This window comes from Rhinoraja longicauda, chromosome 36 (assembly GCF_053455715.1).
Source record: "Rhinoraja longicauda isolate Sanriku21f chromosome 36, sRhiLon1.1, whole genome shotgun sequence".
Lineage (NCBI taxonomy): Eukaryota > Metazoa > Chordata > Chondrichthyes > Rajiformes > Arhynchobatidae > Rhinoraja > Rhinoraja longicauda.
In genome coordinates this window covers 14574319-14590012 of record NC_135988.1, presented here as the reverse complement: position 1 = coordinate 14590012, position 15694 = coordinate 14574319, and the positions used below count along the sequence as shown (strand labels likewise).

General features: G+C 42.0%; 1 protein-coding gene across 1 annotated transcript in view; it reads left to right on the top strand.

Moving 5' to 3' along the window:
* Positions 1 to 15694, top strand: part of LOC144610427 (histone acetyltransferase KAT6A-like) — a 156813-nt gene that overhangs the window by 113705 nt on the left and 27414 nt on the right. Inside the window, exons 9-11 of the mRNA XM_078429092.1 lie at positions 7974 to 8089; positions 13609 to 13750; positions 14944 to 15105. Of these exons, the coding sequence (XP_078285218.1) occupies positions 7974 to 8089; positions 13609 to 13750; positions 14944 to 15105 (420 nt within the window). The remainder of the gene's footprint in view (positions 1 to 7973; positions 8090 to 13608; positions 13751 to 14943; positions 15106 to 15694) is intronic.

Below are 15694 nucleotides of genomic sequence, written 5' to 3'. Positions count from 1 at the left end.
ATGTGAAGACAAGTGATTTTCACCATTTATGCAAATAATTAGGATCCTGGAAGGGGAAACACACTGTCAGATTTGCGGTGCTTGTACTTAGTTTAGTTTAGAGATACAGCACGGAAAGAGGCCCTTCAGCCCATCGAGTCCACACCGACCATTGATCACGCGCACACCAGTTCCGTGTCATCGCACTTTCACGTCCTACACACTGGGGGCAATTTACAGAAGCCAATTAAACTACAAACCTGCACGTCAATGGAATGTGGGAGGAAACCGGAACACCCAGAGAAAACCCACACAGTCACAGGGAGAACGTGCAAGCTCCACACAGACAGCAGCCGTAGCCAAGATCAAACCCGGTACTGTCTCTGAAGGAAAATAACTGCAGATGCTGGTACAAATCGAAGGTATCACAAAACGCTGGAGTAACTCAGCAGGTCAGGCAGCATCTAGGAGAGAAGGAATGGGTGGCGTTTCGGGTCGAGACCCTTCTTCAGACTGATGTGAGAAGATGGAGGCGCAGGCAAGTCCCGAGAAAACAGAGTCGCGAGTCTGGGTCAAAACGTGGTCGTAGAGTAGGAGGGCAGGAGGAATCACAGAGGGGGAGCAGCGAGAGAGCATGTTGCTAAACTCTCGTCGAAGAGGGGAGGAGAACGTCTTCAAAGTGGACATACGGTACTGTCTCTGGTACTGTGAGGCAGAAACTCTACAACTGCGACACTCTACCTGATGCAGTGAGACACCAAAGGATGGAGATAAAAAACACTATTACCACCCTTGGTGTTTCTCCAATTCATGTTGAATATGTGGAGTACTAATTTATCAAATTAGAGAGGGAGGCAGATGAAAATCAGCAGACGTTTTTTCTTGACTGTGTTTTATAGGTATTGCTAAATCTAGTATCTATTGTATAGTCTTGGTCAGGAGGAATCTTTCTTTGTGTTATGGATATTCATTAGCTATGGAGAATACTGAGGTAGAGATGGCAGGCGTACTCATTTATGCCAAGGACTAAACAAGATTGGCAGGGGGAGACGGCATCCAATGTAAGACTGAGGCAGGTGAGAGGCTGAAAGTCTGTCTGGAAGGTGATGCAAGAAAGTTCAGAGGACAGAATAGGCAGGATCACAGCACGAAGCGAGGAAGGACTGTTGGATTGAATTGCATTTATTGTAATGCGAGAGGCTTGATGGGCAAGGCAGATTAACTCGGGTGGATAGGTACATGTGACCGGGACGTTGTAGCCATAATGGAAACCTGGCTGAGAGAGGGACAGGACAAGCATCTTAATGTTCCAGGGTATAGGTGCTACAGATTGGAGCTGAAAAATATAAAGGGGATGATCACGTTGTTGGAGTGTGCTATAGGCTCCCAAATAGTCAACGGAAATTAAAAGAACAAATCTGTCAGGAGATTACAGACAGTTGTAGGACTAATGAGGTTGTGATGGTAGGGGATTTTAACTTTCCCAATCTAGACTGGGACTGTCAAGGGCATAGAAGGGGTAGAAATCGTCATATGTGTTCGGGAATATGTTGGGTAATATGTTGAGGGCCTACAAGGGCTGGACAAAGCTTGATGTACTCTTAGGAAATTTGGAATGGCAAGTTACTGGACTGTCTGTGGGCAAGGTTTTTGGGACCAGTGACCCGCAGTTCTCTCAGCTTTAAAATAGTTATGGATATAGACAAGGCAAGTTATAATTCTGAATTGGGCATGGCTAACTTTGATGGTATTAGAAATGAACTTGGTAAAGTTGATTTTAGATGTTAATTACGAATGAAACACTTTCCCAGACTGCTTGAAGTTGGGAAATTTCATCCCCCAAAGAAAACATTATTTTTCTTCTTAATGTTATTGTCATTTGGCTCCTAATCAGACAAAACCAAACAGGATGGAAGTATGGTTTACCAAAATAAACTTAACCATGTTCATTCATTAATGAGCAGGAGCTAGGATGCATAGAAATGAAGCATAGAAATGATACAGGCCAAAGGATGCATGGCCCTTGTGAAATAATTGTGCCTCATAGAAAGCTATAAATGCAGGAAACATTCATCTCAACGTCAGTGTTTATAAGTTGATGCATTAAATCTTCTTACTGTGATGCAATAGCCATGAAACCTTATTGTTGTTTCCACGTATCATGGACCAAAAACCTTCCTTCAGAATAAAAATGCGCCTTTTTAATGGTCGATGTGACAGGAAGCTAATTGTCCTCGAAGATTATACCAGTTCTGATTTAGTTCACTGTGTACACATGTTATGACTCTTATGGGTTATAAACGATTCGGACTAGCAAAGGGTGAAACAATGCTTTTATATTATCCATCGACATTAGTTGAGGAGAAGTAGCTAGATTATGGAGTTAACCGGGTTGCTCTGCATTCACGATCCGCTTTCCCCCAGAGATGAAGCATTTCCCTTTGTTTCTGTGGACATGTGTGGTAATGATGTAAGTGTTAGATATCCTTTCCTTAAATTACTTGTCATCTGATTCAGAATGAAGTAAAATTGCATCAAGAGGGCCCATGTCGAGAAAAGTGCTTTATATCTCTACAGAGGATTTACATATATATATTTTTAAATTTTTTTTTTTTTTCCATATTTTAGATACAGGCCTTTTCGGCCCACCAAGTCCGCGCCGCCCAGCGATCCCCGCACATTAACACTATCCTACACACACTAGGGACAATTTTTACATTTACCCAGTCAATTAACCTACATACCTGTACGTCTTTGGAGTGTGGGAGGAAACCGAAGATCTCGGAGAAAACCCACGCAGGTCACGGGGAGAACGTACAAACTCCTTACAGTACAGCACCCGTAGTCAGGATCGAATCTGAGTCTCCGGCGCTGCATTCGCTGTAAAGCAGCAACTCTACCGCTGCGCCACCGTGCCGCCCATTGACTTCTTACAGCCCTGACTTGATCTATCTTGCATTTTATGTCATTAAATCCCGGTGTTTGATTATTTGTACAGATTAAGATCTTAATTTACTTTATACTTTAGTAGTTGTTCTGATGCTTGAATTATTGATCGAAACAGGAAAACTTAAATCTTTTTGCTTTTACTTCAAAGACTATTTTGCACAGTAACCCGTGATATTTGGTGGAAAAACAATGAACATTTTATTTGATCGAATCATGCTGTGTTAACATTGAAGTTCTGCGTATCTTATCACTGTAGCATCACCCACCATTTTCCCATCTCCCATCACCCACTTTTCTATCCTTTGCTTATCTAATCTGATCTTGATTGTTGACACATTTTCTGCATAATCTTCTAAACCTACAAGTGAACTCTGTTCCCTCAGCCATCTGTAAGACATGTTTTTTTGCTGTATTCAAAATCTCTTAAATTTTAAAACAACATTTTAAAAGATATTTGAACTGATATGTGGACAAAAAAGATTTAGAAAGATATGGGTCAAAAGTGGGTAAATGGAACTGGCTTTCATAAGTTCACAGTTATAGGAGCAGAATTAGGCCATTAGGCCCATCAAGTCTACTCTATCATTCACTCATGGTTGATCTATCTTCCCCTCTCAACCCCATTCTCCTGCCTTCCCCTTAACCCCTGACACCTGTACTAATCAAGAATCTGTCAATCTCCACTGTAAAAAATAATGATCGACCTATCCTCCACAGCCGTCTGTGGCAATGAATTCCACAGATTCACCACCCCATAACTAAAGAAATTCTTACTCATCTCCTTTTTAAAGGTACGTCCTTTTATTCTGAGGCTATAGCTCCTAGTCCTTGACTCTCCCACTGATGGGAACATCCTCTCCACATCCACTCTATCCAGGCTTTGATGAGTACCTTGGTTAGCAAAGACATGTTGGGTTGAACGGCTTCTTCCTTGCTGGATGACTCTTGTAGTCTTCTTTCAGTAGCTGCTTAGTGTGGGTGGTGCTTGAAATGTCTTTGTGTCTCTGTCCTACCCGACCCTGTTCTTTTACATTTTTGAATACTACTGTGATATAATCTTAAAACAATTGTGTTGTAGCAATTGAAAAAAATCAATTCTAACTTTAAATTCTAACAATTCTCGCTGGAATTTAGAAGATTGAGGGGGGATCTTATAGAAACTTACAAAATTCTTAAGGGGTTGGACAGGTTAGATGCAGGAAGATTGTTCCCGATGTTGGGGAAGTCCAGAACAAGGGGTCACAGTTTAAGGATAAGGGGGAAGTCTTTTAGGACCGAGATGAGAAAAAAAATTTCACACAAAGAATGGTGAATCTGTGGAATTCTCTGCCACAGAAGGTAGTTGAGGCCAGTTCATTGGCTATATTTAAGAGGGAGTTAGATGTGGCCCTTGCGGCTAAAGGGATCAGGGGGTATGGAGAGAAGGCAGGTACGGGATACTGAGTTGGATGATCAGCCATGATCATATTGAATGGCGGTGCAGGCTCGAAGGGCCGAATGGCCTACTCCTGCACCTATTTTCTATGTTTACACATTTCAACAGTGCAAAATCTGGTTCTGGGGAACAAAATCAGGCAACCAGTCGTTGCTGCAGTAGGAAGATATCTGGATGATATTGAGCAAGATTGAACTGGGATTGAGCTAGTTATGTAAAGAGACAAAGAAAAATCAAAAGATGAAAATATGTCATGGGAAGTGAGTCATTTTTATTGATTTGGGGTGTCACCTCAAATTGATGGATTGGAAAGAAAGATTAGTCAGGAAAAATGGGAATGAGTAATGGCAGGCTTTCAAGACTGAGATAGTTTGTGTATAAACTGGGAACATTGATAGATTAAGAAGTTATGTATGTCGAAGGCCAAAGTAATAAATTGGAATGAACATTTCTTCCAATTTTTATTCAAGTGAGGATAAAAGTTGGCAAAATTGGCAATATTCGCTGAAATAGAAAATGTGCGAGTAAAATAATTATTCATGTCCTTTTATAAAATAATGCTAAACTATCTTTAAAATACGTACCGTGAAAAAGTAGAGAAATAACAGCACAATTGAAACTGAGCTTGGGCGTGTACTTGGTGAATTAGCAAAGAAAATGGTGACTAAAGTTTTGGAAACAAGGAACAATTAAAAAGCCAAAATAAACTAACTTAATGTATAATGTATTAAAAAAACAGAAACCATTCTGTTGACATAATTAAAATGAACTGAGGATGGGGCAAATGAGAGAGGCACATGAGTCTGAGGAAGGGTCTCGACCTGAACCACCATTCATGTTCTCCAGAGATGCCGCCTGATCTGCTGAGTTACTCCAGCGCTTGGTGTCGTTACCTGAAACTCGGGTGCTGATATCAAAATAGCAGGAATACTAAAATGAATACTTTGCACTTAGCCAACATCTGGATGAATATCTTCCATCGGGAACATGACTTGAGTGAAGAGATGAAAATTCTTCCCTGATATTTTTCATTCCACCATCAACAGCCTGGAGTCCAAACTTTCAAAGCTCCCCAAATCTCAGAAGTTTCCTTAAAATCCAATTCTTTGAGCAAGCCTTGGGTTAGAAGCTTTAATTTCTCCTTCTATGGTTTGGGCTCCAGTCTTCTGTGATGGCTCTAAGTCGCACCGTGAAAGGTTTTACCATATCAAAAGTGTTCTGTCCATACAGGTTTTGTTGCATCTGATTGTGTCAGTATTATAAATCACACAATGGGTTTTTTGAGGATTTCCAGGTTTTACAGCCTTGTTTTACAATGTAATTGGAATTTCTGAAAATAACTTGTGTTTGATGCATTGCATTTTATGAAATCTAAAGGCAGGTGGCAGAGGGCACAAGTTGCACGAAGGACAGATTAAATCTATCCGAAGGATTTGAATCAGATTAGATTGCTCCTTTGCAAAAATATGCTTAACAGATGGCAATTTTTCAAAAAAACTAAAAGGGCAAATTAATGCTCTCGGCAGTGGAAAATGCAGGATCTGACAGCTCATTTACACAAGCAGCCGGATGGACAACAGTGAATCTTGGTCGTTGTCAATAGATAATAGACAAATACAATAGGTGCAGGAGTAGGCCATTCGGCCCTTCGAGCCAGCACCGCCATTCAATGTGATCATGGCTGATCATTCTCAAGACTTGTCAAGACTTCAGAGCTGAACAGACAAGCCCTCAATGTAGTGTACTTGCTGGCACATGGTTTACTAGTGTGTCAAATATGTTAATGCTTCAATGAAGCAATGCCAAATATAGATTTTAAAGCATCAATATCTCTCTTCATCGAAAGAGTTGTATTTTTTTTAGTCACAGTAACTCTGAAAAGTCAAACTTAAGTTTTGATAGATTTTGATAAATTTAAGTTTGTATGTAAACAGGAAATGTATGCTCCGGTCTCCCAGTAAGGAAACCTTTGTGTTGTTGCGCTTTGTTTCACTCCACGAACACACAATGAGTTCCTTGAAAATGTCTCTCTTCTGCGTGTATGGTGTCTGTGAGCAAGAATGTGTGCTTAAAGCAGTTATCAGTCTCTCAGTATCTCCAGTGGTTCCATATATTCTTTTCCATTGACATGTGCGTCTTTAGAAATGCACAACATGATAAGAATCTCTAAAACAGTCAATGTACTTTGTGAATTTTGATGCCAATTTTCTGCCTTTCTAAGTGGTAACATGTTGTAAAGCATGGGTTCTGCTTCTCTACTGATATCCTGCTGAACTCTAACTCCAGGTGTGCTATACCTGCTGATGGTTCAGTTGTTGAAGGCAGAGTGACCAAGGTCCAAAACTGCCCTCATCTGATCTCCATACACAAGCTAACTGAGAAGGCATTATTGCATCAATAGGAAGTGCCCCAAGGTGTATTTTTCCATTCCACCTAACTATTGGGAAATTTGGCTGGGCACACCAGGTCAGAATGCTGACTCTGCTTTTTTTTAAAAATGTGGCTGTTCTGGAATAGCTTATGATGTTCTTCAATGGCTTCTGAGCCACAGGGGACAAAGCACCTTTCAGAATGGCAGGCAGTGACTAATGGGGTACCGCAAGGCTCGGTGCTGGGACTGCAGCTATTTACAATATACATTAATGATTTAGATGAAGGGATTAAAAGTAATATTATCAAATTTACAGATGACACAAAGCTAGGTGGCCATGTGAACTGTGAGGAGGATGCTATGAGGATGCAGGGTGACTTGGACAGGTTGGGTGAATTAGCAGATGCAGTTTAATGTGGATAAATGTGAGGTTATCCACTTTGGTGGCAAGAACAGGAAGGCAGATTATTTTCTGAATGGTACTGATTGTGGATGATCAGCCATGATCACAGTGAATGGCGGTGCTGGCTCGAAGGGCTGAATGGCCTCCTCCTGCATCTATTGTCTATTCCTCCAGTATTGACCTCCTCCACCAGGGTTTAAATGTCCCTGACTGTAAAGTTTGATCTGCTCTCCCTTTATTCTTTTTCTCTTCCATGGCAACTGTTATTCCTTGCTTCTTGCTGCCAGAATACAACGGGGAGTGTTTGTGAAAGTAATGAAGCCCCATCGCAGATTATTGCACAGCCAACTGCTGGGGGCGGCAAAAGGAGAAACAGCAAAACAATTGCAACTTGCATTGCTTTCTCTACATGTAAATGTTTGCCATCAAAAACACTTGGACTTTCTCATGTTGGCGGAGCCAAATCAACACTGGAGAATCCTGTAAAGATATTTTTAACACTCCAAGACTGGAGATAATTAATTTATGAGCCTTTATTTAAGAACAAGAAGGAGCAATAGGGCATTAATGCCTTTTAGTCGTGTGAGTGCATTTGGGGTGAAAATGCAGCTTGGTATATTTCCAGAATGAGTCACGGTGATGATGGCATTTTTCTACGGAAAACACTTTTGTGCCTAACATTAGATAAACAAAGAGTTCAAGTTGGCTCTTAGCTGAAGAATTATATATTCCTTCGAATTCTTTCTAAAGTTTTATATCGTGATAAAATGCCTCTGGGATTTAAAAAAAGTACAAGAACTATAAATACTTAACATTCTTGCTCTCTTCCTCCACAGAAAGTTGGAGTAATTGGCCCACCAGATCCACAAGTCCGCTCACCTTCTGTTATTGAATTCGGGAAATATGAGATCCAGACCTGGTATTCCTCTCCGTATCCCCAGGAGTATACCAGGTACAGTATGTCTGAGCATTCTCTGCTTTTGTTTGGACTTTAAAAAACTAACTTAGATCTTTAAAACGAACTAACCATTGCAATTGCTGCAATGGCGAGGCATTGGTGGTTGCGTGTTGTCCAGGGGAAGGTCATCAGTGGTCTTGATTTGATGCGTGTTGGGGTGGGGGACTGAACTCCCTCTTCTTTAGAGGCAGGAAACATGTTCCCAATGTTGGGGGAGTCCAGAACAAGGGGCCACAGTTTAAGAATAAGGGGTAGGCCATTTAGAACGGAGATGAGGAAGAACTTTTTCAGTCAGAGAGTGGTGAAGGTGTGGAATTCTCTGCCTCAGAAGGCAGTGGAGGCCAGTTCGTTGGATGCTTTCAAGAGAGAGGTGGATAGAGCTCTTAAGGATAGCGGAGTGAGGGGGTATGGGGAGAAGGCAGGAACGGGGTACTGATTGAGAGTGATCAGCCATGATCGCATTGAATGGCGGTGCTGGCTCGATGGGCTGAATGGCCTACTCCTGCACCTATTGTCTATTGTCTATTCTCCCCTCTCCCATCGGGAAAAGGGTATTGAAGTGTGAAAACGTACACCTCCAGGTTCAGGGACAGTTTCTTCTTGTTATCAGGCAACTGAACAATCCTACCACAACTAGAGAGCAGTCCTAAACTATTATCTACCTCATTGGAGACCCTCAGTCCATCTTTGAACAAACGTTATGAGACTTTGTCTTGCACTAAACGTTATTCGCGTTATTTTCCATCATGTACCTACACTGTAGATGGCTCGATTGTAATCATGTATTATCGCTCTGCAGACTGGTTAGCACGCAACAAAAACTTCTTGCTATACCTATACTATTGCTCTTGCTATACGCATGACAATAAACTCAACTCAACTCAACTCAACTCAATTAAAGTAAAACAGAGTGCTTTCGTTCAATCATTGTTCACCCCGATGAATAAAAAAAATGAGGATGTTGCTTAAGCAGGACAGGTCTTTGATGAGAGAAAAAGAGTTGATGTTCTTAAAACAGACCATGCAGGAACCGCTCAGCAGGGCAGGCCACATTTATGGCAAAAGAAACAGAGTTCGTGTATGTGGTTGAAGACACTTTGTCGATCTAAAGCCTTAACTCAGTTTCTCTTCCCGCAGATGCAGCCTGACTAGCTGGATGTTCCCAACATTTTCTGTTTAAATTTTAGATTTTCAGCATCTACCTTTTATTTTGATTTATTGTGTTTTCAGTTCGTGATCTTTCTTTAAAGGTGGGAAGGGGAGGGGTGGGGAGAGGGAAAAAGCTGAAGGAAACGTCTGATCATGCAGTCGGTTTGGATTTGTAATGCGAGTGAGTTAAAACACGTATCAAAATCACTTTATGCATTTAAATGCTAGCTTTGCAGAATGAGTTATCTAATTTGCAAGAGAAATAGAGGAAATTATTTGGTTGTTTTATTGTAGAATGAACAGTTAATTTGGAATGTGATTCATAGTCTGCGTCGGTGATCACCGACTGAATAATGGGTGTTGAAAAATAGGAATACGTGCGGTGTTCCAGAATTATTTTAAACGCAGTGGTCATAGTCAATGATAGGACTGATCAGAATTACTTCACAGACTAAAGATTATTAATCTCATCCCTCATGTGGAAGATCATTGTTAAGGCTTCATCCCAGCGTAAAAAACCCTCCAGATGGTGATTGCACTTTGTCCTTGTTATTAAGCTGAATGACATCATGCAGCATCTCGCAGTGGTCGTCGTCAGAAAATACTGTCTCGTGCACTGAATGTATTGCTCAGAAGAAAGCTGCCGCTAATCTCCTCCATTAAATCATTTTGATTCCTTTAAAATATATACCTTGCTTTTTTTTTGTTTGTTACCAGGTGCTTGGGTATTCAGTGTGTTGCAAGCTGTTTAAAATCAGCAGATTGAAAACACTCTGGTTATGTAAAGGAGTGATTGATTCATCCCTCAGGGCAGTCGATTATTCTGTTCCACTTGGGTTAACTAGCTGCATTAAGATGTTGGTCAATATCTACCATGTCAGAGGCGGCTCGTTGGGCGAGGGGGGAGAGGGAAGGTTGGAGGGGAAGGGTTGGGGAAGGTAGTGATCTTTTTACAGTCAAATGCGATAAGATACGCAAGGCTGTTGCCGTGCAGGGACCAAATCAACCCCCCCGTAGTAAGCGTAGTGATTTCCAAGCCAGTATGTTCCTGTTTTCAGTAAGGAAACCTTGCTGAGGGCTGGGATTCTTTTATTGTTCAGCTCCGAGTAATCTTACAAGCCCTCCCTGATTGGGCAAAGGAGCAGGTTGTTTACCAGTGTTTTTTTTTTTTGCTGCTGATTTCTTCATTCAGCTTTAACCATTCAAACTGCTGCAGTACCTCAGTGTGCACAATGGATCAAATCCTTTCGCTGTGACTTGTGCCGTGCTGAGATGCAGCCACTCGCCCACTTACTCAATGTTGGATTTCAGCACTTCAAATTAAATCCCACTCTTAGGAATTCATGATCTTACCACTTAAACATACAATACTGATGGTTTTCATTACCCTGAACACTGAACATTTACCTCATTATACTTCAATCCCTTGTCGCGCATTTTCTGTTTGTCCATTGCGATGTGCTTTAATGAGGCTCATCAGCAAAGCTCCAATGCATTTTATGTGGAAATGAGGTATAGAGCTCATTAAATCAAAGAGACACAACCGAGTGGTTAAATTAGGTTGAGATCTCCTTTTTCAATATCGAAGTATGCTGCAACACTGATTGTGCCCATTAGTAGATAGTGGTATAACTAATGAATTGCAGCTCCCAGCCTTATTACAGCAAATCAAGCCTTAAACGTGTAAAAATGGCCATTCTCTCAGTTGATATCGTCAAAGCAAGCGGCGTCTGCTGTCCTTGATATCACTGCTTTAATGTGTCATCAGTTAGTGTAGTTAATTAAATTGAACCAATTTGTTTTGGGAAAATAAAAATTTGCACTTGGACCAATACTCTTTAATGTGGGACGATTTTCTTCTCGATTTAATCCCCTCATTTATTCTTCAGAGTATTGACTCTGAGCTTGTTTCTGGGCAGCAAGCACCACCTATAGTATCCAGTGATTGTAGAACGGAGAATAACAGCCTTGTGCAGAAATAAGCCGAGGGAGTTAGTGATTTTTGTCTTGAGTGCCAACAGGCTGATCAGGCTGGCACAGAATGTTGACCCTTAGCAGAAGCACAGATGGTCAACATGCAGTAAAATTATCTTCTCAAGTGGAAAGAAGAGTTGACCGTGGAGTGGTAGGTCATTGTTTCGCTGTCCTGAAATGGCGTCTTGCGACAGTGTGCGAGATAGTGTCTCTTGTCAGCTGAGTAAATGTTACCCATTTTGCCGCCCTCTTACATTGGCCGAGTTCAGGCACTTTTTTTTGTGTTGTAATTATTCCACGTAGAATTTGTTTGATCTTTGCTTCAACTAGATCGTTCTAGAAATGGGTCTGCACAGAACCACGGTAGTCACACGTTTGCAGAAAGCGTTTGCTGAGAGGAATGTATCGAATCATTGGAAATTTGAATAGTTCTGACCTGACACAAGAGCTGGGCTTTAAAGATATGATGCAGAACTAGCCATTTTGGGTGTAGGAAATATATTTTTTAATCTGCAGCTGCTACGATGAAATTAGTCCTTCGTTGTAGGGTCATTTGCATCGTCCACAGTGGACATCACAGTGTGTGCCTGTTAAATTGTGTGTGGTGAATATGAGCGTATTATCTTTTCCATGGAGCTTGCTGGGTAGACACAAGATGCTGGAGTAACTCAGCGGGTCAGGCCGCATCTCTGGAGAGAAGGAATGGGTGACGTTTCGGGTCGATATCCTTAGTCTGAAGAAGGGTCTCCACCCGAAACATCACCCATTCCTTCTCTCCAGAGATGCTGCCTGACCCGCTGAGTTGCTCCAGCATCTTGTGTCCACCTTTGATTTAAACCAGCATCTGCAGTTTTCCTTCCTTGCTGACTCTCACTGTTGCCAGTCACTGTATGCACTTCCATTAAGTACATTCACTCTTTTTTGAGATGGCTCCTCACTTCATGTTGCTGCCTCATGATTTCAGCGACCCCCGGTTTGATCCCTGGGGGCTGATCGTGTGGAGTTTGCGCATTGCTGTCTGTGTGGAGTTTGCACGCTCCTGCCACACTCGCAGGGGGATCCCAGGTGCTCGGGTTTCCTCCCAAGAGGCGTGCAGATTGCGCGATTAATTGACCATTGACCCTTTGCAGGCCGGTGACATCTTGGGGCTGAGGTGCCACGCCGCTTGTCCTCCTGTGCCCAGCACCAGCTCTGTTGGGCGATTCACTGCTGTGCGGACTGTCCCAGCCCGCCCATTTCCTGACACATCAATGAGCAGCAACAATAGGTTCCCAGCACAGCAAGATGCATTCCACCCAGATTATTATTTGAATGTTCAGTGAGGTTTTTGGACTGCAGTCTACAATAACTGAGGTCGTGCTAAGCAGGGGACAAATGCAATCCTACCAACATTCTTCGACAATTCAATTCACCATCAAAATGGTTGTTGGAGCTCCAAGTCATTTCCCCACACTTTAGATTTCTTCCCCTCAGTAATCTTTGGGATTTTATTCACATTTTGTTTTGGAATAAATAAAATTATGACATTGATTAAATTTGAGGATATTATACATTTTTTGACTGCACACTCGTTAAATTAATTTTAAGCTGCACTCGGCTCCCTTGGGTGTACTCCACTTCCCATCTCCAAGAGTGTCCTCTTCTGCTGGGGTATAATGAAGTGGCTGCCTGTAGTCATCAGAACTGTACATGGGCCCTACTCTGATTTCCCTGTACCACAGTGCCCACAGGCTTCTATAGTCCATAACTCGGGGCCAGCTTTCTAACAGGTTGCTAACTTCAATGCAAGATGTGACATTGGGGTGGCACAGAGGGAGAGCCCGGAGGCACTGTGGTGGTTAATCCGCTGTTGTTAAATATATACCAGCTGTTACTGTGGGTGAGCTGGCTGGAGATATGTGTCTGAACGTTCTCTGTGGGTCTGCAAGCCTAACACGAGCGAGTGGCGATACGGGTTTGAGTTTGAGTTTAGTTTATCGTCACGTGTAAAAGGTACAGTGATAGACTTTTGTTTGCATGCTAACCAGTCAGCGGAAAGACAATACATGATTACAATCAAGACATCCGCAGTGTACAGTTACATGATAAAGGGAATAACGCGAATAATGTTTAGTGCAAGGTAAAGTCCGACCAAAGATAGTCTGTGGGTCTCCATTGAGGTAAATAGTAGCTCGGGACTGCTGTCTAGTTGTGGTAGGAGGATGGGTTCAGTTGCCTGATCATAGCAGGGAAGAAACTGTCCCTGAATCTGTGCGTTTTGACACTTCTGTGCCTTTTGCCCGATGGGAATGGGGATATGGGGAAGAGTGGCATTGGATTTGGGATTTGGATTGGATTTTGAGCGGGTTTTCTTTTGGTGGTGTCCTTATCCATGCACCTCTCTCTTGCAGGCTGCCGAAGTTATACTTGTGTGAATTTTGCCTCAAGTACATGAAGAGCAAAAGTATTTTGCAGCAACACATGAAAAAATGCAATTGGTTTCACCCACCAGCAAATGAGATTTACAGGAAAAACAACATCTCTGTGTTTGAAGTAAGTTTCAGGTATCTGACTTCCATGAAATTGGTCTGCCATGGTGTATAATGCAGAGGTCGGAATATGACACAGCTTGACAAACAAAGTTAATTGTATCACAAGCAGTTTTGTTTGTGCTTTGGGGTAATATTCCCATGGTTCAAGGCATACAGCAACGCTGCTTTGTAATTGTCTTGAGATAGGTTGGAGTATTTCTAAACTAAACTAAATTAAACCCTTTATCTGTCACACAACTTGAATGTCCCTGCTTTGCTATCTCACACTTTTTGTCTGTTCATCTCTGGTCTTTGTCCAGCCATCTGCTAATCAGAAAAACCTAGTCACATGCATCCACCTATCATTTGTGCAGGAAAGAACTGCAGATGCTGACTTACACTGAAGATAGACACAAAATGCTGGTGTAACTCGGCGGGCCGGGCAGCTTCTCTGGAGAGAAGGAATAGGGGGACACTTCAGACTGAAGAAGAGTCTCAACCCAAAACGTTTCCTTTTCACCAGAGATGATGCCTGACCCGCTGAGTTACTCCACCATTTTGTGCCTATTCACCTATCACTTGCCAGTACTTGTCCGTCCCCACCTCTTTTCCGGCTATCTTCTCCCCCCCCCCCCCCCCGGCGATCAGTCTGAAAGATCCCAATCCAAAATGTCACCTATCCATGTTCTCCAGAGCTGCTGCCTGACTTGCTGAGTTGTTTCAGCATTTTTTGTGTCTTTTTTTAATTAACAACATCATCAGTTCCTCGTGCCTACATCGCGTTGTTGTATTGTAGAATCTAAACTCTTCCCGCAATTAAACTGTGAACCTTCTTCAAGTACAATGATAATGTTCTAATTGGTTTGCTTTCTTTTCATGAGAAATCGACTACAATTCAAAAATTGTTATTTAACGTTGCATCATGTTTGGCATGGATATTGTGGGCTGAAGGGGCCTATTCTTGTGCTGTATTCTGTGATCTGTGGGAAACATTTTAATGATTCATTTCTAGATGCACTTTTAGCCTGATGCCCCTTTTCCTCCATTAGCATTTTTTTTTCCCACCGTCTTCTCTCCCCTAGTCGTCCTCCAAATGACAATTATATCTTGATGATTAGATGCTCGTCTTTTAGATGTTGACGAACTAGTGACTGTGGTAATCCAGAGTTTTTTAATTTTTGCGTATTATTTCTAACAATTGTCTTTTAATTATAGGTGGATGGGAACATCAGCACCATATACTGTCAGAACCTTTGCCTACTGGCCAAGCTCTTCCTTGACCATAAGACCTTGTACTATGATGTGGAACCCTTTCTCTTCTATGTCCTGACTCAAAACGACAACAAGGGCTGTCATCTCGTGGGCTATTTTTCTAAGGTGAGTATGTTAGAATGAGTCTTTGAAAAATACACAGCAACAGAATTTGTAGTGATTATTTCTCCCCATTTTCAGAACACATTCTCAATTCTGGTTATCGTCTTGAGCTTCTCAGTAGATCATCAAGCTCCATAATTTTCTGCAGCCATTTCTATATTACGTACTGTGCACCAGCTCAATTTGTCAACTCATCTTTTTACTCCTTGTTCCATGGCGATCGTTGTCGCATCTATGGTTCTGACCATTTCCCAACTTCATTGGTGACAGGAGTGGTTCCAGAGAACTGAACAACTGCTGATGTTTTATTTAAAAAGGAATAGCCGAGTAACTACAGGCCAGTTAGTTTAGCTTCGCTGTCAGACACATTATTTAGGAAGCAACATACACCTAAATGTTGAAAGGCACAGGTTATTCAAGGACAGTCTGCTTTGATTTATAAAGGAAATGCCTGTTAATTTGATTTGGAGGAAACAAGAGTTGACAGGGGCAACGTGTGATGTAGTCTACTTGGAGTTTAGCAAGGCTGTTGACATTGTTCCATAAGCAGCGTATTAAATATGATGAAACCCCATGGGATCCGATGGAGAGC